Here is a 21872-nt window from a genome sequence, read left to right as displayed (position 1 = left end):
GATCAGCTTGCTGGATGGTTGGGGGCTGAGGATGCCTGGTTCTGCGTGGGGTGGCTATAGTTGTGGGTTGTGTGGCAGGGGTGGGGGACTGCAGCTGGAAATGTCCCCATGAGGCCTTCTCCTGCTGGGGACTTTCTTAGGGAGTTTCCCAGGAAGGCAGAGGACGGGGGAGCAGGGAAGCGGGGAGAGAGGAGGGATGCAAGCAAGAGAGACACCAGGAAGAGGGTGAGGCTGGGCTGGCTGGAGGGGCTGACTCCAGCCCCCAACTCTGTGACCCAGCAGCCCCCATTAGGAGCAGTCCTAATATCGGGAATCGTTTGTGGCATTTATTCTGTGCCGGGCTTGTAGATATCCTCTCACTGAATCCTGTGTGGTACAGAATGTTATCCCCATTTCACAGTGGTGGAAACAGGCTCGGAGAGTTTGGGGCTCTCTATCTCCGACTCCAGATGGCGGGTGAGTGACAGAGAGGAAATCAAAACCAGGTCTGTGTGGCTCTACCTCCGGCCCCCGCCCTGCAGCTTGGGTGAGGGGGCACAGGAGGCACACAGGGAAGGACCAGAGCTGATGGTGACCCCCAGAGCGGGGAGGGCTTTTCTGGAATCCTGGAACCCCTTACCTCGACTCAGACAACCCAAGGCTCGAAAGGCAGGCACCAATTCCCTTGTCTGGATTTCCTACCTGAAACAGGGACCTCTCTGAGCCCCCAGGTTTCTGAGGTCTCCTGGTGACTCTTGAGAGCATCTCTCTCATGGGGAGATGGGGTGCTGTCCTGGGTACAGATTAGAAGCGACTGAGCCCTCACCTCTGGGCTTCTCCAGCTGCCCCCTTGGATGGAAGCAGGAGGAGTGGGTGTATTCGTGGCCTCCATCAGAGGAACAGGTTTAGGGACCTGAAACCTCACTGTCCCTGTACCGTCCAAATACCAGAATTGCTGAGGCAAATGGCTGCCCTCTGGAGCCTTGGTCTCACCATCTGGATCATAGGTATAGGGAGAGAAGAGAGCGGCCAGTGACACTAGGGGTCTTTGGTGTGAGGGCCTGGAGGGTCTTATGTCCCACAAGGTGACACCCAGGGGGCTGGAGACCCCTTTGTCTGGCAGGCAGCCTAGTCCCCTCCAGAGGCCCTCCTTCGGGCAGGCGGCCACACTGACTTCAGTCTCTGACGCTCCCTCCTCCCTCGGCATGTCCCCTGGGGCCTGGGAGGAAGCGAGCCCGGCTGGACAGCCCCAACCAACTGTCTGGTTCCCACAGACTCCAGAGCCGGGGTGGAGGGGGGACCTGCGGGGTGGGGGCTCACTGTGGTTGGAAGGGGTTGAGAAAATGCCTGGCCGACTGTGAGGTCACTCCCCACCCTGCCCTCTGGACCCCAGCCTGGAGCCCGTTGAGCAAGGGGAGAAGGAGAGAGGGTCTGTCCTGTGGCATTGAGGCAGCGTCCCTGGTGAAGGGGGCGGAGAAAGGCGTGTGTGTGCGGGGCTTGGGCCAGGAGAGAGAAGGAGGCGCCCGTGTAGGTCAGCATGTCTCAGGGAGGGGGTGTGTGTGTGTGATGCACAGACAGACAGACAGTTATAGAGACAGGGGCAACCAGATTCAAGGGGTGAGGGTTCTCTCTCAGTTGGGTCAGGGAAAGACGCCTCTGCTGGGCACTGTTCCCTGTGGTGCATTCCTGTGGCGACCTGGTGACCTCGGTCCTTTCCCAGCCTGTGTCCTGAGCTAGTAGGAGGATGGGGAGGCTGCCCTGCCTTGGGGAGCCCAGGCCTCTGCATCCTGCCAGCCCACCCTCTGAGGAGGTTTAGCATCTGCACTGGGGTGGGGGCTTGGGGAGAAAAAATCTGCGCCCCCTGCCCACCCTCTGCTCTGGGGGAACATGCAACAGGGTCAACCACACCCAGGTGCGCAGACTCAGCTCTGGGCATGAGCCCCCTCTCCACATCCCTCTCTGGCCTCCTAACATAGCTGAGAAGTGAAGACAGGCCCCCTCAGCCCCAACCCCCAAGCAGGACCCTGGGCCCAGTGCCTGCCTTGGACTCGCTCTATGAGCCTGGACCAGTGCCCATGATCTCTCTGGGCCCTGATTTCACTCCCTTTGCCCAGTTGGGGGTGGGCAGCCTGACTCTTTGAGTCTGGGTCCCACAAGAGGGTCTGACCTGGGGGGACGGCCTGGAGGAGATCCCATCCCCAGAGGTGCTGGATCAAGAAGACCAGACACCATGATCTCACATTGCCTTGTGCTTGCTGCCCAGCCCAGGGACCCCACCCTCTGGGCCTCCTGCCCTTGCATTCTTTCCATGGCCAACCGACACCCTCTGGCTCCTGCCTGGCCACCCCAACCTGGGGGGTGGGGGGGGGGGCGGGAGTGGACAGTGCTTAGCAAAGATTCAGAATGCTTAAACGGGGCCAACCCAGAGAGAGCACCTTGGCACAGATGGAGAGACCAAGGCCAGAGAAGGTCACACAGCAAGGCAGGAGCCGGTACCCACTCTGCTGCCTTAACTGTTTAGGTCTTAGGGGACAGGGACCATCCCCTCTGACTCTGCCTCAAGGACCTCCCCCCTCAGTGGATGCTTGTCTGTCTCCAGTAGGAGAGCCCAGCCCCTACTCCTCCTCCTCAGTAAGTTAGAGTGAAAAAGGGTACTGAGTCACCTTGTAAAGTTAGGCTATGTCAAAATCTAAAATGATAGAATTGGTGGTATTTCAGAATATTCCAGAATTGTTAATCACAGCAGCTCAGATTCTTGGAATATCGCAGTTGAAAGGGCGTCTCCTGCCTGATTTCTGAATCCCCTCTACATCGAGGCGTGCACGTCACGTGGGCCTCCAGGAACCAGGAGGAGCCTGCTGCCTTCCCAGCCGAGTCTGGCAGCTCTGAGCCACCGGCAGGAAGTTCCTTACCTGCTGGTCCTTTGGTCTCTGCTCTCCCTGCCCCCAAGGAGGCTACCCCCACCCGCAGGGCCGGGCCTTCCTCCGCCGGCTCCTCCACCCTCCACGTCTTATCTCCCGCCCGCCCGTCCTCCCACCCGCTTCCTTCCCTGGTTTATGGCATTCCACTGCCCACACCCCAGACAGCGCCTGGGCCAGGGGCGGGGAGACCCTCTCCTGTGGAGGGTGGGGCGCTCCAAGGCCGCCCCAGGGATGAGGAAGAAGGGGGAGGCGGCGTCGGCCAGCCTGGCACGTCTGCCTGTGGGGAGAGTAAGAACCCAGGAAACCAGGGCTCAGCCAGAACATCCCCTCCCCACACAGGCTCTCATCACCCCTGAAGGCCAGGCTGCCAGAAGCAGTAGTTACAGCAGCTCTGAGCAGGAGCTCCGGAGCCCAACTACCTGGCTTCACAACCTAGCTCTGTCACTTCCTAGCTGTGTGACCTTGGGCAAGTTGCTTCCCTCTCTGTGTTTTCCTCATCTATAAAATAGGGACACTAACAGTACCTCCCCCCGTGGGGTTGTGAGCATTACATGAGTTAATATTTGCAAAGTGCTTAGGACGGGGTCTGGCACATGCAAACTGCCATAGAAGTGTTTGTTAGGTAAAATACAAAAATATTTGGGTCCCAGAGGCATATCCCCTTGGCCTGATTTACCCCCAGGGGAAGGTCCAGCAGCTGTGGAGGTAGGGAGTATAGGGAGTGGGAAGACTGCTGTGTAGACAGGCTTTGGATTCACTTCCCAGCATCTCCACTTCCTTGCTGTGTAACCTTGAGCAAGTGGATTCACCTCTCTGAGTATTGGTTTCTTCATCTGTTAAATGGCGCCAATCATTTCAACCCCCAGGACTGGTAGGTGGGAAACCTTGTCTTGTGCACTTCATGTAAGATTCAGTCAACGAGGAATGAAGTTAGAGCATAAAACAGCTCCCCTGGAGGGCCTCGTGCCCTCAGCCCTTTCCTCTCTGCACCTTCCTTTGCAGGTGGCAAAACCTCCATCCTGCAGGTCGGGAGGTACCTAGCCACTCGCCCCCCACTCTGTTCCCACCCTGCTGGTAAGCGGGACATGACTCAGCCGGTGGGGCCGAAGGAAGTGGTTCCAGGCTAAAAACAGGCCAGAGGCCATTTAGTCACACCGTCAGCCAGACCCTGCCTAGGGCCCTGGAAAGACCTCCTGATCACAGCCCCCAGGGTACCCTGGTCTCCCTGGGGTACAAGAGGCCACCCCTGTGTCTCTGAGTCAGGGAAGCCGACTCCTCGGCCCTTCCAGAATCCTCACTCCCCGCAGCTGACTCCTCCGCATCCAGTGCCGCCTGCTCAGCGTCACCTCCTCAGGGAAGCGCCCTCACCCCCTCGTCTGACTAGGTGCTCTGACTACTCTCCCGTCTCTGCATCCTACTCGTTTCCTCCGCATGGCATCTGCTGCGATGTGGAATTACCCATTTCCACGTGTACTCCCTTTTCATTGTGTCTTCGTCTTAGAATGTAAGCTTCAGGGAGCAGGGTGGGGTCCGCCTGACTCATTTTACCCACTTCCCTAAGCAGGGGACCTGCACCAGCAGGCCCTCAGGAAAGGTTTGCTGAGTGGACGAATGGATTCATGGCCCCCATTCATCCATTCGCCATGGACTGAATCTCAGACAACCCCAGGAGCTCCTGGTTCCCTCAGAGCAAAAGCCCAGGTCCCACCAGCCCGTGTGACCCAGCTTCGTCCCCTCCTGTCCTCCCCTCACCCACTCCAAACAGCTTTGCACGTGCTCGTCCTTCTGCCTGGAACAGTCTTCCCCTAATCCCCTCGGGGCTCCCTCCCTCACGCCCTTTGGTCCTGTCCTCAGAGAAGCCCGCCTGACCAGCGCATCCCCCACGTGCCCACCAACACAGCCTAAAGTCATCACTGCCGTTCAGCGTCTGTCTCCCACTTAGAACGACACTCCGTGTGGCCGGGGATTTTTGTCTGTCAGCTGCTCGTCACCAGCACCTGGAACAGTGTCTGCTACATAGCGGGAGCTGTGGAAATAGTTGTGGAACAGACTCAGCAGCCCGTGCCAGGAGCTCTATCTACGTGTCTCATGTAAGCCCGTGTTAGCCCTGGGAGGCAGGTGCTATCTTACCCCAGACAAAGGCTCAGAGGGGCAAATAAGTAGATTCGAACCCCGTTCTGTCTGACCGGCATCCAGCCTCTCTGTCCTTAGTTTGTCTCTCCAGAGCTGTATGAGATCCGCGTCTCCCTCCCCCTGTCCCCACAATCTTCACAGCCTTTCGAGCAGACTGGGCCCAGCCTCCCCCGGCCTCCCTGCCTCCAGTCTCTCTCTGCCACTCACCTCCCTGGCTGCAGGGATCCTTCTAAACCACAGATCTGACCATGTCCCTCCTTTGCTCAAAACCATTCTGTGGCTCCCTATTGCCCTGATTCAGCCTGGCATTTGGGGCCCATGCCAACTTCTCCAGACTTGTTTCCTGCTTCCTTATATGTCAAAACCCCACTGGAATGCTCCAAGATAAGCTTGTTCTCAGCTTCAAGTCTTTGGACATGAGATCCTCTCCGCCCAGAACACCCTTCTTGCTCTATCTGGAAAAGGCCTGCTCCTTATTTGCTCTCAACTTGGACGTCACTCCACTGGAGAGAAGAGAATAGGGGTTCATGTCTTCTTCCATGTCCTTCCAGCTTCACCCTGATCCCCAGCCTCCCACCCTCTGGGATTCCAGAGGCCGCGAGCTCCCTGAGGGTGGGGACCGTGACTAACTCATCTCCAGGCTCTAGGTTGGGGCCAGGCCCAGAGCAGGGACTGAATAAATAGCTGTGATGTGATTGGATGTGTCAGAAGTCAGACTGCCTGCTTTGCATCCTGACTCCTCTATTTACTGGCTGGGAACCCATGGACCTGTTCATAAACTCCCTGTGCCTCAGTTTCCTCACCTTTGAAGTGCTGGTAATGAAAACACCCATCCATCATGTGGGGATGAAATGAGTTCACCCAGGGGAATCACTTGGTACAATGCTGGGAGCTCAATAAAGAACAGCACTGGGGTGAAGGAAGGAACAGGTGTGTGGGCAGCTGCACGAAGGGGATGTGGTCCAGGTGGGCACATCCTTCAGGACAGCGCGGGCTGCTTCACACCCTCGAGGCAGCCCTGTTACTGGCTGTGGCTTTTCCCACCGCTGCCCTGTTGGGTCCAAGGTGGCCAGTGGAATTCGAGGCCACTGGACGCAGACAGGAAAAGACAGCGTCACCAGCCCTGGTGTAATCCAAACCAGATGCGGCCTCGGACCCATGGGGGTGGTCACTGAGGGCCTGGCCGAGGCCCAGAGGCAGGAAATAGTCTTGGAGGAACGCTCTCTGGGCTGGGACCAGCCGGGAGGAGCTGTCCCATTGAGGGTGTTAACCCTTCTTAGCCCACAGGGAGGCCCAGGTCACCGTGTAGGGGAAGTTGGTGGCCCTGGCCCCATGGGGCACGGAGCACCTGGCGGCAGGTCACCGCGTCAGCATTGTGATGGGCACCACGTGGGAGGAGCCCACAACAACTCAGGAGGAGGCACTGAGGCAGGCAGGGCACACCCAGCAAGGCGCGGGGGACACTCACAGCTGGGCACCCGGGACTTGCAGAGCCCCAGCCCCAGAGCCTTGGCCCTGGCCCTGGTTCCAGCTGGCAAGCCCAAACCCACTGAGGATGCACACCCTCTGTCAGGGTGGCTCCTAGGGTGAGGAAGCTGCTTCCTCTGAGGCTGCGGGGAACAGGAGCTCTAGCGAAAGGGCTGGGGCTGGGGCCCAGGCCCGCAGAGAGGCAGGAACTCAGCCCCACACCAGAGCTGCTGCCTCAGCTTTTCCTGGGTGTGCTCTGTGGCCCTTGGAGGGAGCAAAATCTCTCTGAACTCCCATTTGCCCATCCATATCGTTCCCTTCAGGGAGCAAGGGAGGCCCAAAGGAGGCACCTGACAAATTAAAAAGAGCTTTCTACGAGGTGCTCCCGGGAGGGTGGGGGCAGAGGCAGTGATCACCCTCTTCTGCGGCTCTGGGTGGGCTTCCCGTCCAGGACAAGTTAATTTGCTGTGTGGCCTTGGGTGAGTTACTTTCCCTCTCTGAACCTGTTTCCTCACCAGTCAAACACAGTGAATGAGCACCCTGTCCCATCTCCCGATTGTCACAATGGCCTAGGAGTGGCAGAGGAGAGCAGAGCTGAGGTGGTCATTTTCATATTCTAGAGGAGAAAATTGAGGCTTGTGCTGGGAGTCAGGAGTCCTGGGTTCTAGTCCCAGCTGCGGCTGTCTCTGCTGAGGGGCTTTCCTCATTTTGGCCTCGGTTTCCCCAGCTGGATCCAGGCCCTGGATCTCTGCTCTCGCTGGACCTCATTTCCTCCCCCCCAACCACGGCGGTGACTCATCCCTCATCATCACGCTGTGTGGCCGAGGCTCAGCCTGGGTGGGGGCCAGCGAGGCCGAGACAACTCAGAGGAAATCACAGGCCCGGCCCAGCTGGCAGGTGGCGGGCGGGCGGTCAGGCGGGCAGGGATCCACGGCCCTGGGGGTCTTGCCCATAAGCACATCTCCCACCAAGAGCCCCACCCGGCTCCCCAGGGCCCAGCTCTGCCGGCTTAGACCCCAGAGTCCCCACGCCCCATCCCGTGTGGCACCTGCTACAGCAGGACTCTGCACCCACCTGCTGGAAGAGGGCAGGGGTGTGGGTGAGGACCCTGGCCTCGCCCTCCAGCCAATGTTCATGGAGGCAGGTGCGGAGGGGGACTGTCAAGGTCTCAGTCTGCAGGCAAGTCCAAGATGCTCAGCAGGGGGCAGGCAGTGTAGCAGTTAAGCACAGGGTCCTAGACTGTCTGGGTACAAATCCTGGCTGACCCAGAGCAAGCGGCTTAACCTCCCTGAGGCTTGGCTTCCCCATCTGAGGGATGGACACGAGGCCCGCCATGCAGGGCCACCATGAGCAGTCGACGTGAGCACGAACACACTGGGCTGGGGCCAGCACCCAGCAGGTGCTCTGTGCGTGTGAACTGCCATCCCTGCCATTCCCGCTGGAACCGATACGCCCCCAACAGGCGAGCCAGCTGCCCCCCAGGCGGGTGGAGGCCCCCTCTGCATGGCAGGCCTGGGGCGAGGTGGGCTGTAGCCAACGGGAAACAGCAGAGCACGGGCCTCTCCCCGCAGGCCTCCTGGGAGACGCCCATCACGGCAGGCCCAGCAAAGGCGCCGCAGGCTCTGGGAGGCTCTGCTTACATCTTGTTCTGGCGAGAAGCAGCAGGGCTCGTGGGCAGAGCCTTGCTCTGGGAGACAGAAGAGTTCCTTTCAAGCCCCAGCTTCTGACTTGTTGAGTAGCCTTCAAGTTCCTTCCCCTCTCTGAGCCTCAGGTTCCCCCTCCGTAAAATAGGAATAACAACATCCACCTCATCATCTTTCTGTGAGGAGTGAAGGAGTTAATAGACACGCAAGTGCTTAAAGAGAGCCTGGCTCACAGTCATCACTCAACAAACGCTGGCTGGTGCTCCGACCTCCCTCTCACAGATGAGGAAACGGAGGCACAAAGTGGGGAAGCAACCTGCCCAGATCACGCACTGGGCAGCCTGGCTCCTGGGGCTGCTTCGGTTACCACCATACCCCACGCTGATGGACATCACTAAAGTGCCTGGCCCGCAGCAGCGCTCAGGGCTGGTGGCCACCTGGGACCCCACCCAAGTGCACACACGCACAGAGAAGGAGGCCACGTCCAACCTGTACATTTATTTACAAGGCACAAGCTGAGAGCAGATTGGGGGCTGCCTGACGGCCTTCCCCCTCCTCCTGGGCCTGCTGACCCCCTCATCTGAGGCCGTGGGTGACCCCTGGGAGGGGGGCCCAGAGTGGCGGTTGGGCCGGCTTGGCCCTCAGGCAAGCTCGGGGGTGGTCTCCTGTGTCCCCCAGGCTTCCCCTCTCCCTCTCCGCCAGGCCTGGGCCGGGCGTCCTCTCTCTCGCCCGGAGTTCCTGTGTGTTGGTGGTCGCGAGGAAGGTGGGCGGGGGGCCGGGCCTGGGCCAGATGGTGTGTGCTAGGCCTTATCTGTTGGGAGTGGGGAGGAGGGTGAGGGCACGGAGGTCCTCTTTCACAAAGCCTGCTCTGTCTGCCCGGGCAGCTGGGCCTTAGGAACCGGCCTTGCTGCCTTCCTGCCCCACCACGAGCCTCCTGGCCACAACCGCAGAAGCCCCACACGCTGGGACCCCCAGCCCTCCCACTCCAACTAGGAGCAAACCCAGGCTGGGGATGCCCAGGTGGGGCCAAGCAGGGGTCACCAGGGCAGCAGTTCCAAGAGGAGGAGCCAGGCAGGGAACAACAGCCCGTGCATCTGGGCTGTGGCCGCTGGGCAGAGGCCTGTCCGGGGAGGCGTTAGCGGGATGGGGTCAGGCCACATCCGAGCGGCTCACATCGGGGAAGCAGTCACTGCGCGGGGGGCGTGGGGAGCCCCGAGCCTCCCAGCCTGGCGCAGCCTTGTCCCGGCCAGCCTGCCCTGGGGATCTGGCCTGTCTGCTCTGGCCTTCTGGGCTGTGTGGCCTCAGCCCTGGCCACTGTGGGGCTGCGTCCAGGCCTCAGCTGCTCCTGGGGCTCAGACCCCCAGAGCCATCAGGGCCCCCGAGCTGCTGATCTTCTTGAAGCGGTTGGCAGCGCTGACGGCAATGAAGTTTTTCTGGGGGATGAAGGAGAGGGGTTCTGGTCAGCACCAGGGCAGCGGAGAAGCTGTGGGACAGCTGAGCATCTCCTAAGGTCCCCTTTGTTCCAGAAGGGCCAGACGCCAGGGAGGGTGCAGTGCCCAAAATGGCCACAGGAAGCGCCATGACACTGCAACCTCCAGGATTCCCTCCCTCCTTCAACAGCTAGGTCAGCCAGACCAGAGTACCGCTGTGCTCAAGATGCTCCAATGGCTCCTATTTCCCTCCAAGTATAAGATAAACCCCTCACCATGGTCACAGTCCCTTCATGCTCTGCCTTCTGCTCCTCTCTGACCTCATCTCCCCTGCCCCCTTGCTCATTCCACTGTAGCCATACTGGCCACCTACCTGCTCCTCACACTCATCAACCATGTGTCTGCCTCAGGGCCTTTGCACTGGCAGTTCCCTCTGCCTAGGACACTCTTCCCTGCCAGTCCTGGAACAGCTCACCCCTCAGCTCCCTCAGGTCTTTGTTCACACGCTCCTTCTCAGTGAGCCCTCCCTGACGCCCCTATTTAGAGGTACAACCTCTCCCTTTGCACTCCTGACCATCCTCACTTATTTCTCGAGCCCTTCCTTGATCTCTTTTAATAACTCCCCACCTCCAACCGAAAGTAAGTGCACAAAAACTGAAGTCCTTAGCTTTTTGTCCATTAGCATATCCCCAGTGCCTAGAAATAGTGGACACTCAATAAATATTTGTGAAATGAAGGGAGGAGGCCTGGGCTGGGGTCAGAGACCTTTTCCTGAGCCTGAGCCCCAGATGGACGCCCCTCCCCAGGGTGGAGGGGGTGGGTGGAGGGTCAGGAGACAGCCCAGGACAAAGAGAGAAAAGCCAACACTGTTTTCCAGACAAGGCCTGGCCTGGGCGACAGCATCTGCCAAGGCAGGGCTGGTGGGGCCTGGTGCCAGGGGTTCCTCCTGCCCCGCAGCCCCGCCCTGCTCCCCACCGCGGTCCAGCAGTACCTTCCAGCGCCTCTTCATGAGGTATTTCTTAAGCAAGATCTGGGACTTGAGGCGGCGGTTACAGCGCTTGGCTTTCTCCGCCAGGTTGTTGAGCCAGGGGTGGGCGAGGCACTCGGCAGCGCTCATGCGGGCCCTGGGGGGGGGGGGGGGGGGGGCGGGGGCGCGGTGAGGGTGGGCAGCACGTCCTTGAGGAACAGGAGCCCAGCCAGCCTGCTCCTGCCCTGATGGCACCCACACACACTGGGCCCGCACACACGGGGTTCCCGTCCCGCAGAGAGACTCACCTCTGGTCCTTGACAATGAGGTTGGAGACGAAGTCTTTGGCCTCATCTGACACCGCCTCGAAGGTCTCCTCGTCGAAGTACCAGTTGCCAGATAGAACATTGTTTAGGGTCTCTGTGTCATCATCTCCCAGGAAGGGGGAGAGGCCGCTCAGCCTGGAGGGAGGGGATGGCAGGGGGCAGGGAGGCGAGATTGGAGATGCTGAGTCACCCTTGGCGAGTCAGGGGATGGGGGCAGATCCTAAGATGCAGCACCGTGTGCTGTAAAGACCCCCAGCCTCTCCAGTGGGACAGACCTGGGTTTGAATCTGGCTGGGTGACCTTTGGCAAGTCACTTCCCCTCTCTGAGCCTCACTCTTCTCATCTGTAAAATGGGCGTAATCATCCCAGCTTCCCAGAGTTACGGTGAAGAAGAGGAATGATGAGTGCACAAAAAATGCCCACTGCCCCTCTGCGCCCACCCTGGGTGGTCAAAGTTCTGCTCTCCAGAGCCCGGGGCCAGAACACTATGCCCTTCGGGGCCTTGGTTTATTCGAATTATGACCGACTGCATATCTATACCACATTACCATATTATCTATAAAACAGGTCCACAGTGCCCCTTTCCTGGTCCTCCTTAGCATTCCCTACTCCCAGCAAACCCCTGACTGGGGGAGAGGGAAAGTGGGACCACCTCACCGGGACCCCAAGGCCAATCTTGGCTCAGCTGCCCACCCAGGTGCCCCCACCCCGAGAACACCACACTCCCTCAGGGCTCACAGCATGTAGGTGATGACCCCCATACTCCACATGTCTGTCTTATCGGAGATTTGGTCGTAATTCACCACCTCGGGTGACAGGAACTCCGGGGTCCCAAAATTCACCTTCAGCTTCTCTTTGGGGTTATACCTAGGGTGAGACCAAGAGCTCAGAGCACAGCTCCCAGCCCGTTCCTGGGTGCCCTCCGCCCCTCCCCTGCCCCCTGCCGACCTCAGAGGCTCACCCTGCCCTCCCCACCCACCCAGGCGGTACCTCCGTGCCAGGCCGAAGTCGATGATCTTCACCAAGTGGCCCGTGGTGTTGACGCACAGGATGTTCTCTGGCTGAGGACAAGGGGGCAGCCTACATTGGCCTCTGACCTAGCTCACCCTCCCTCCCCATCCAGGTCCACCCAAGGCCCAGGCTCCCTGAACCAGAAGCCCAGGCTGCCAGAACGGGCAGCTATCAGAGACCCTGGGGCCTGCCCGCTCCAGGCACAGATGAGGATCCTGAGGGCCTGAGAGGGACTCGTACAAGTCCTTGCAGCACAAGGCTTCTGGGTGGGTTCAGGGGGATTTCCTTTCACTTAAGGCCATGAGAAAACAACAGTGTCCTAGCAATTCTGAGGATGGAAAAAGCGACGGCTGCAGAGAAGGGCTGTGCCCCAGGGGGGAGGACAGTTCAGGGCCAGAGCTCCAGAGACCAGAGACCGAGACAGAAACCACCAGATCAGGGCTCCCAGAGGAAGGCTCTCGGGAGCGGAGGGCTCCTTGCTGCTCTGTGTGCGCTCTCAGACGAGCTGCTCCTTCTCGCCACTTAGAGACGACAGCACCCACCAGACGTCAGGGCCCGCGTCATTGCTTTCCAGCGCTAGCTCATCAGTCCTCCCAACAGCTCTACGAGGCAGGTGCTATCGCCATCCACCCCCATCTCGCAGCTGAGCAAACTGAGGCTCTGACACAGAAGTGACCCAGCAAGTAAGGGCAGAGCCAGGACTTGACTCCACAACTGTCCAGCACTGGTCTCCTGACCTCACTTTGCCTGCCATCGGCCAACAACGACCCATAGCGCACTCCACGAGGTGGGGGCTGGGGCAGACGGGACACGAGTGGGTTGGCTCTTCCAGGACAGGGACCATGTTCTCCTGGCCTCCTTGCTCCCCACCCTCAGGGTCCAACAAAGGCACCCAGTAGGTGCTCAGCCAAGGCCCCCCGGATTCCTGGGGCCCAAGCTCAGGTGAGCATGTGAATGCAGTTACTGTGAGGCTGGTCCCTCCCCGCCCTGGGCCTCCACTTCCTCTTCATATAACACAAGGACACAGGACTAATCTGAGGTTGCAGGGCAGAAACATCTTAAATCGTTAACAATGTTTAAAAAGGCAGGAGATTTCGCACAAAACTCCTGATTTCCTGATTTTGAGCACCTCCTCAAACACCGGAAGCCCCAGCCGCACGGCCACACACTGCTTGGACTGAGTGGCAGCTGAGCCCCTGAGATGGGGCGGAAGTCCTCCAGACCCCGGGACTCCACCACCCTGACCCGGCCCCTACACGGTCCCGTTATTTTCGGAGCTCTGTGGGCATTTAAGTTGCAGCCTCTAAGGAGGGGCATTCTGAGGGCCCTTGTCGAGCTGCCGCGTTCACTCCCAGCTGGCTCCTGAAGACTTTAAGAGCTCCACCTGGCGTCCCACCAAGACAGGGAAGAAAGAGAGGGCCCAGGGTCCATGGTCCGGGGAAACAAGACAGACTCAGACCTCCTTTTGGAGGAGCTGGGACTTCCTGAGAAGCTGGGAGGCCTGGGAAATGGCTCACCCAACTTACTTGACTGTGAAAACCTCTTTTTTGATGAAAAACTTATTGTTATCCCGAAAAAAAGCACATTCTTGGATGCAGAGGCTTGTGGCTGAGCTTCTTCCCAGGGCACTACGTTTTGGTTGGGGACCCCGCTCTGCCCCCAAAGAAAAGGGCTTTCCCGGGGGAAGGGCAGGCCTCCCAAGGCACCGCAGAGTCAGGAGTCACCCCTGCCCTCCCCTTTCCTAACCCCCAGTCCCTCCAAACCATCAGCACCCCAGCTCTGCTCTGTTTGCGGAACGTGCCCATCATCTGGCCACTCCCTCCCCGCCACTGCCACTCTGGCTCCAGCGCCCGTCACCTCTCTCCCGGTTTGTTACAACAGTCCTCTGAATTTCCTGCTGCCACACTGGGCCCCCTCAAAGCCATGTGCCTACCTCCTTGCTTCCCCGCGTGTCAGCGGGGATGACAGCGGCACGCCTGTCCCGGCGGGGCCGGAGGGAGGGCCGGCGCTCTGCGCAGCCCTGAGCCCTCAGAAGCTCGCTGCAGGGTGAGGCCGCAGCAGCCCCAGCGTCTCCTGGGCTGCTTCAGGCCTCTGAGCTCCGCCCTGTGCCTGCTTCTCCAAGTTCACCTTGTACGTCTCCCCACTACTCTCACGTCCTACTTCCCCACACTTTGAACCGTTTCAAATGATCTATTCATTTGGTTATTATTTTATAAATGTCTGTTTCCCTGACAAACCCTGTAGACCCCCTTAAACAGGGGTGTGTCCTTCGTCATTCCTATGGCAAGGCCCGTGCCCAGCACAGCGCACAAGCCGGTACTTGGTATATGTCTATTGAATGAGTGAATGAAAGGACTAGCCACTTAGCTGTGGGTGCTAACCCTACCCACCCAGCATTCATATTCCACTCCTCCACTGGCCTTGCCACTTATCCCACAGACATTAACACCTGCCGTGAGGACGCTGCTCCCGCCTACTCCACACCATGCCCACATCACCAAGCTCCAGGCAGCCACTACCGGTTGATCAGAGCTGGTGTGACACATAAACCCTATTTGCTCCCCCTGACCTGCCACGTGCAAGGTACCGGGCAAGGTCAGAAGAGGGACATAAATGTTCTTTCATTAAACATTTCTGTTAGTGCCTATCACGTAGGTATTGCTGCGCTGACACTATACGTACTGATTTGTTTTTCTGACTCCCCTTCTAGAAGGTAAGCTCCATGAGGGCAGGCATTTTTATCTATTTTGTTCACCACTGGCTCTCCACCACCTAAAACACTGCCTGGCATACAGTGGGCCCTCAATAAATACGTGTTGAATAAACGGACATTCACAGTGCCTATCGGCGGCCGGCCCTGAGGCAAATGCTTTTGCAACACTTACTAGCAAGTTCTGTGTGTGAGACACTGAGCTGGGGGCTCACGGGACTGCAAGAGACCCTGTCAACAAGTACCCAGTCCTAGACCAGGAGTCCTGAGAATGGGACCAAGTCTTTTTTTGTTCTCTGTTGTATCCCCAGCTCCTGGTACTTAGTAAGTGCTCAATAAATCCTTTTTGAGTCTACAGATGGAAGGATGGATGGAGGACGAGGAGGAATGACTGGAGGATGGAGGCATGGCTGGCTGTGACGCTGACTTCAGGTGGTAGGATGCTGCTCCCGACCCCTTCTGGGAGGCCCCAGCTCCAGTACCTTGAGGTCCAGGTGCAGAACCCTCATCTTGTGCATGAAGAGGATCCCATCGCAGATCTGCCTGACAAACACCATGGTGTCCACCTCAGTCAGCTGGTAGTCCTCATCCACAATCCTCTCGAAGAGCTCGCCGCCCTCGATGCTGTGTGCACAGACCCCTCTACAGGCTTGGTTCTGGGCCCACTGGCACCCCCACCCGGCCCCCTGCCCCCACTGCTGGCACTCACTACTCCATGAACAGGACGATCTCGTGAGAGGTCTCGATGGCTGCATAGAGCTGGATCAGATTGCGGTGGTTCAGCTGGTTCATGACCTCGATCTCGAGCATCACCATTTCCTGGGGACCGGGGGAGTGAGGGGTACCATCTGGGCATCATCACTCTCTGCCCTCCATCCGTGGCACCGGCGCCCTTGACCAGACCACTGCCAGCCTCCTCCTCCCTGGCCCCTTGCCTCTCCTCTCCCCACCTCCAAGCCTGTGTGCTCGCCACCCCGCCATTCCTGGTGGCTCACCTTTTCTCCACTGGTTTTCCTCTCCTCTTCCTGACTGAAGATGGGGATGCCCCAGGACCCAGTGGTCCCTGCTCATCCCTCCCGTCTCTACAGTCTCCCTGTCATTCTCCTCAAGTCCTATGACTTGACATTCCATCCAACTGTGATGGACTTTCAAGTACATGCCTCCGCCTCCAGGTGCTCCCTTGAACTCCAGATGCCCGGATCTCCAACGGCCTAACTGCCATTCCCCTTGGATGTCTAACAGGCATCTCAAACCTATCATGCCCAAAATTAAACAATTGATGCCTCTTCCCCACAATCGAGTTGGCCTCAGCTTGCCCATCAGCTAAAGGGATACCACTCTTGCCCCAGGTGGGCAGGACAAAAAGTTAGCAGCTATCCCAGCTTCCTCTCTTATCTTCGCTTCCTCCCACCCCCCATCAGTAAACCCTTTGACACTACCTTCAAACTAGATTGCAAATCCAACAGTTTCTCACCTCCTCCACCACTGCCTACCTAGTCTAAGCCGCCATTATTTGTCACTTTCAGAAAGTTGGCAAGCCAGTTGTCACACTGGTAGCTTGAAATCAGCCGTGGCAGGAATATTTACACCAGGGAAATTGGCGAATCCTACAAACCAGACCCGCCCCCCAGAGCGTGGTATCGTCCCCCCAGTGGCTCCGTTGCTCCATTATTCCACTGCTTCGTTCCTACCTCACCCTCCAGGCCACTTCCTCGGAGAGGCCTGGCCTCACCACCCTATCTGAAAGGCCTCTTCAGCCCCACACTCCCTGGCCCTTACCCGGCTCTATTTTTCTTCCCGGCACTTCTCAGTTCCTGAGACTATGCCTTTTGTTTTGTTTGCTTTCTAGCCATCTGTCCCTCTTCTCTAGCGTGTCAGCCCACCAGGACAGGGACTTTTTTAGTTCACTGCCATTTCCCTAGCACCTGGAAGAGTGAATGGCGGAAGAAGTGCTCAGGAATCACTTAACCAGTCGCTGCCTCCAGTTAGTGTAGACAGCACATGTGTCTTGGGCGTCTACGCTGAGCCAGGTCCATGATAGAGGCCTGGAGACCCAGCAGTCAATGGTACAGGCCCAGGCGCTGTCAAGGGGAAGAGGCAGAGAAAGACAGAGCCACAGAAAACTCGTGCCTTCCAGATGTGCCTCGCGCCATGACAAGAAGGCAGGGCTGCCGCAGCTGGAGCTGCCTCTCAGGCTCTTTCTGGGCTCTGCGCCACCGCACGTGCAGGCCCTGCCTAGAGTGCCCATAACCTCACTTCTCCTCGGCCCCAGCTCAGCTCAAAGGCTCCCAGCAGGTGCCTGCCATTCCGGCCCTCAGGCCTTTCCTTCCACAGGCCCCTCTGCTTGAAACTCTCTTTCTGGCCTTCTCCACTGGAAAATAGCTCCTCCTTCTTCAGAGCCGTCATTCAGGAGACGCAGGTTCAGGATGCGTCCCTGACCCCAGGGCTGGGTCGGATCCTCCTCTGCCCCCTTCTGCCCCTGCCCTAGCTTTCCCAAGTTACAGCTCTCACTACACAGGTTCCAGGTTGTCATCACCTCCTCACACACCCGGCTCCCTCACTCCCTGTGGCCTCTACCTGCATTCATTCATTCATTCATTCATTCATTCATTCCTTGAACAAACACTGCCCTCGCCTCCTCCGAACTATGCCCAGGCTGGGTGCTGGAGACACCCTGGCTCTCCTGAGGGCGGGGCCCACATTCGCTTCACACTGGGCCCCCCACTGCCCAGCCCGGGGCCTGGCCCAGAGCCTGCACTCATCAGTGTTTGCTGAATTGAACCAAACAGAGGGCAGAGAGATCCCATGCCTAGAAGGGGAAGTCCCCAAGATAAGTCCACTAACTGAGGGGTCTGCTCTACGGTTCGGGCATCAGGCCCTGGGGCAGGGCTGTCTGTCTATCTGTGTGACACCTCCAGCACATCAGGGCTCGCACGCCAGGGTCCCAGCGCAGACGTGGGGGTGGAGTGAGCTGAGAGGCACCCACTCGAAGGATCCCCTCCCCCTCCTAGGATCCAGCCCCCACTACCTTGTCTTTGGGCGTCTGTTTCTTGATAACCTTGGCTGCCAACTTGAGGCCTGTGGCTTTCTCTGTGCAGGTGCAGACTGCTCCAAACTTGCCGCTGGAGAGAAAAGAGGCTGGGAGTGAGGGGGGTGCGAGGGGCACAGGGCTGAGGGGGCCCTGGGCTCTGTTCTCATCTGGATCCTCATCTGAGAGATGGGGGCACTCGCCCCAGCCAGCCCTGACTCCCTCCTGAAGCTGTGAGCTCTGCTGTGGGGACAACGGCTGAATCACACAAACCAGGGGTGCAAGAAGTGTAGGCCCATCCGAAGGACAGCCCCTGAGGTGACAGCTCACAGGCTTGTGGCAGGTAGGGGCCCTGGGGCTCTGGGCCCCTGGGGAGGGCAGCTTCAGGGCTTTTTACAAAGCAGGAATCACCTTGAGAGGGTGAGTGTGGTGCCTGAAACTGAGAGACAGTAAAATATCGTGTGTTTCCTGCAGGAAACACCAAGTGACTGATGGTGTGTCTGAGTGACAGTGACGTGAGTGCATATCAGCCTGTGTAACAGCTTGCGTACAACGGGTGTGACCCCATAGAAGTAATATGTCCACATGGACATGTCCACTTGGGGTGTGTCTGGGCCTTGAATGGAGAAGACATGAGGCCCTGGGGGCTCGGTGCTCTCCTGCCTGTGGGCCAGGGGCTCGGGGTCCCAGCTCTCACCCGCCCAGCGCCTCCTTGGAGTTCAGGCTGAATTGACTGCTGACATTCCCGGGCCTCAGCTCCACGATGCGGTGGGGGAAGGGGGCTGGGGGTGGCGGGCAATCATCTGGGGAGGCAGAGCAGAACCATCACAGTCAGTGCTGGGGGCTGCTGAGGATTCACGCTGGCACCACCCCCTCCTGCCTGGCCTGAGTCCCCATCCAGGGAAGTTCACCAAGTGATACCTGGGGGACAGGTGGCTCCAGGATATGGGCTAGGGGGCCCAGATTCCAATTTCAGCTCTGCCACCAACACACAGAATAGCTTTGGGAGGCCTCTGCCTCTGTCAGAGGGGGCTCAGCTGCTCCCGGCACAACAAAGGGGATGGCTGATTGGACTTCGACCCTCCCACATTATAAGGTATGAAGACTCCATCCCAAGCTGTCCACATTTCCATTAAAGAAAAAAAAAGCAACTATCATGGTAGAGTTCTAGATCGGGGTTGCTAGGTCTGAATGATGGGGTAGGTGGTGGGACCTGCCCACGGTCCCCTCTAACACCACCACAAGCTGGCCTGACCTGTGGAACGGGCGTCCAATCTGGGCCGAGGGAGGAGACACGGACGGAGATGTTTGGTAGGGAGAGGCTGCCACCTAGCGGCAACCACGGGGAACAGTGGGCCCTGGCGGCCGACAGGCTGAGTCATCGGGAATGGAAACCTCTTTATAAATAGTAAGAGGCTGCAGGGATGCCGGGATGGCGATAAATCAGACGGCTCTTGGAGGTTGTTCAGGTCCCGTTACCCCGAAGATGTGATTTCTGGGCGGGGCGGGGCGGGGCGGAGGTCTCTGCCGCTGCTCTGCTAGGGGAGGAGGCAGGGCTCCTGGCTGCCGCCCAGCCGCCAGGCCCTCCCACCCTGTCTGGGTGGCTCTGTGCCGCTCACCAGGCAGGCTGGCGGGTCTCCCAGGGCACCTCGGCCTGGAGAAGGGGGGCTGTCAGGACATTCTGGGCTCTCCTGACCCCATCTCACCCCACCCCCAACCCTGTCGTACCCCTGCCCAGGCCCTCTCCCTATTCACCTGTTGGCCAAGCTCACTCATGCTCATGGGTCCCTGGTGCCGGCTGAATAATCCACTGACTCCTTGTCTGATCGTTAGTTAAGGCCACTCCACAGCCCTGCCCCATCCATCTCACGTGCCCAGCTTCCCTGGTCACTGCTCCCGCACACAGACACCTGTGCTCCTCAGCTCACCAACCCTCTGTGGCTCCCTTGACCCTTGTCAGCCCCTCCAGAACGCAGTTTAACTACCAAAGCCTGGCATTCGAGCCCTTCCACACACTGACTTCATATTCCACTGTTTAGAGAGTTGGTGTTGGTCCAATAACCTGACTGATTTTTTTTCAAAACCCCATTTTAGACAAAGTAGAAGAAAGTCAAAAGTGAGCCCTGGAGCCAGGCTTGTTCCGACAGGTTCAAATCCCGTCCCAGCTATGGATTTTTGGACACTCACTCCATTTCCCCTTTTCTGAGCCTCCATTTTCTCATCTATCAAAAAGGAATAGGAACTTGTACTTCCTGGGGTTGTGTGACACTTGCATGGATCTGCCTGGGTGAGGCAGGGCTCAGAGCAGTGCAGTCCTCTGAACAGGGAGACATGGGGGTCCCTTCCCTCCTCCCTCAGCCCCAGGGCAGCCCCAGCGCCCACCTGCCCCTGGCCTACCCAAAATCTGGAAGCAGTCCTCCTCCCTGGCGGTGGGACAGAGGGCTTGCCCCACCTCCGATTTCTCCGAGGGAACAGCCTGGAACTCGATCCCCCTCGAGGTATCCCCTTGCACCTTAGCCTGGCCAGCTTGGCCTGGGGCCTTCTCTTCTGCTTCCTTCTGGCTGCCTTCCGGGATGTTCTTCCCTCCTTCTGGTGCCTTGGCTGGCCCAGGATCTGTGGGGCCAGGGGTCTCCGGCACCCCTTCAAAGATGAGCTCCAGTGCCTCATTTGGGGGCTTCTCAGCCAGCAGCTTCTCAGAGCTAGAAGGGGGGAACACAGAAGTGACACCCTTAGCAGCCACAGCCCCTCTGCGGCCTCCAGCAGGATGCTTCCAGATCCTCATCTGCGATCTGGAGTTGATACAACCCTGCTCCCCATCCCAAACTCCCAGGATAATGTATCTGAAGCCACTTTCAGCAAAATCGAGGGATGTTAATAATAACATAAATGTCTGTGGTCATTATCTTGACTACCAAAGCACTAATAACTATTAGTAGGATTGTTGATTTGGTTAACCATTATGTGGATTCAATTAGGGAGATTATGTAGCTCTCGATGCATAAAAACTGTGGCAATACAATTGATATTAATACACAAATCAAACTGATATGGTGTTATTGTTGTGGTTTACAAAAGATCACTAATAACCTCATTAACATAATTAGCATTCAGGTAAGTATAACTGGTTCCATCATAAGCCTGGTGCTAGATTATGGTTATGCAAGTATTAGTAATGATATACCAATCCGGTTGTTAGTCATCTTTCCGTATTACACTGATAATTATATTAAGAGGAAGTGTTCTCCTTTCCTCCTGCATCTCAGCCCTGCCCTTGGCTAGACCCAAGTTCACAGAGTAAGGGGAAGTCTGGACTCCAGACGCCCAGAGAAGAGGTCTTTGAGGACCTCTCCCGTCTGACATTTCAGGCTTCTATGAACTATCACGAGGTCTTGGTTTCTGCAGTGGGACAAGGAGGTCAGACCAATGCCCAGGACAGAGGAGCCGAATGTCAGAACTACCCAATCCAGCACTGAATGTGATGACAACGATGCCCAAGACACAGGAGCTAAGCACAGGCCCTGGGGACAGAGCTGCAGGACCCTTCTCTGCTCCCAGGCAGGGGACCTTCACCTCGAGATGGCAGCAGGACAGCTGGGGCTGTGCAGAAAGGCCGGTGAGCCCCTCCTGGCTGCTGTTTGGCCCTCAGCCTCTTTCTTGTGCACCTTGGACTCTGCAGGGTTCTGGCTGCCTGAGGTACCCTGCTCGGCACTGGGCTTCCTGATGCCTGCCTCAGCCGTTGCAGTCTGCTGGGGCAGGGCTGCCGGCTGCCCAGCACTGCCCTCCGCAGGCCCCCCACCCAGGTCACCTTCTCCCTCCGGGCCCTGGCTGCTAGGTGAGGGCTGGGCCGGGGCACCATCTCCTTTTGCTAAGGGAGGGGCTTTGGCATCTTTCTTCATGTGGAGTGGATCAGATTCTTTCTTTGCATCTGAGGAGCCAGGTTCTTTCTTTGCATCTGGGGCTCCAGGTTCTTTCTTTCCTTCTGGGGCTCCAGGTTCTTTCTTTCCTTCTGGAGTGCCAGGTTCTTTCTTTCCTTCTGGGGCTCTAGGTTCTGTCTTTCCTTCTGAGGCTCCAGGTTCTTTCTTTGCATGTGGGGCTCCAGGTTCTTTCCTTCCTTCTGGGGCTCCAGGTTCTTTCTTTGCATCTAAGGCTCCAGGTTCTTTCTTTCCTTCTGGGGCTCCAGGTTCTTTCTTTGTGTCTGGGGCTCCAGGTCCTTTCTTTCCTTCTGGGGCTCCAGGTTCTTTCTTTGCGTCTGGGGCT

General features: G+C 58.2%; 1 protein-coding gene across 1 annotated transcript in view; it reads right to left on the bottom strand.

Annotated features, from left to right (window-relative positions):
- Window positions 1-8621: 8621 nt before the first annotated feature.
- The window catches only part of MYLK2 (myosin light chain kinase 2), a 14294-nt gene continuing 1043 nt past the window's right edge, over window positions 8622-21872 (bottom strand). The window contains exons 4-14 of the mRNA XM_046677997.1: window positions 21186-21872; window positions 20013-20314; window positions 18313-18418; window positions 17616-17709; window positions 15297-15406; window positions 15070-15211; window positions 11857-11927; window positions 11605-11733; window positions 10849-11001; window positions 10565-10697; window positions 8622-9576 (exon numbers count right to left, since the gene is read on the bottom strand). Coding sequence (XP_046533953.1) covers window positions 9496-9576; window positions 10565-10697; window positions 10849-11001; window positions 11605-11733; window positions 11857-11927; window positions 15070-15211; window positions 15297-15406; window positions 17616-17709; window positions 18313-18418; window positions 20013-20314; window positions 21186-21872 — 2008 coding nt within the window. The 3' untranslated portion in view covers window positions 8622-9495. The remainder of the gene's footprint in view (window positions 9577-10564; window positions 10698-10848; window positions 11002-11604; window positions 11734-11856; window positions 11928-15069; window positions 15212-15296; window positions 15407-17615; window positions 17710-18312; window positions 18419-20012; window positions 20315-21185) is intronic.

The sequence above is a fragment of the Equus quagga genome, chromosome 12, assembly GCF_021613505.1.
Source record: "Equus quagga isolate Etosha38 chromosome 12, UCLA_HA_Equagga_1.0, whole genome shotgun sequence".
Taxonomy (NCBI): domain Eukaryota; kingdom Metazoa; phylum Chordata; class Mammalia; order Perissodactyla; family Equidae; genus Equus; species Equus quagga.
This window is presented reverse-complemented; position numbering and strand designations above follow the sequence as displayed.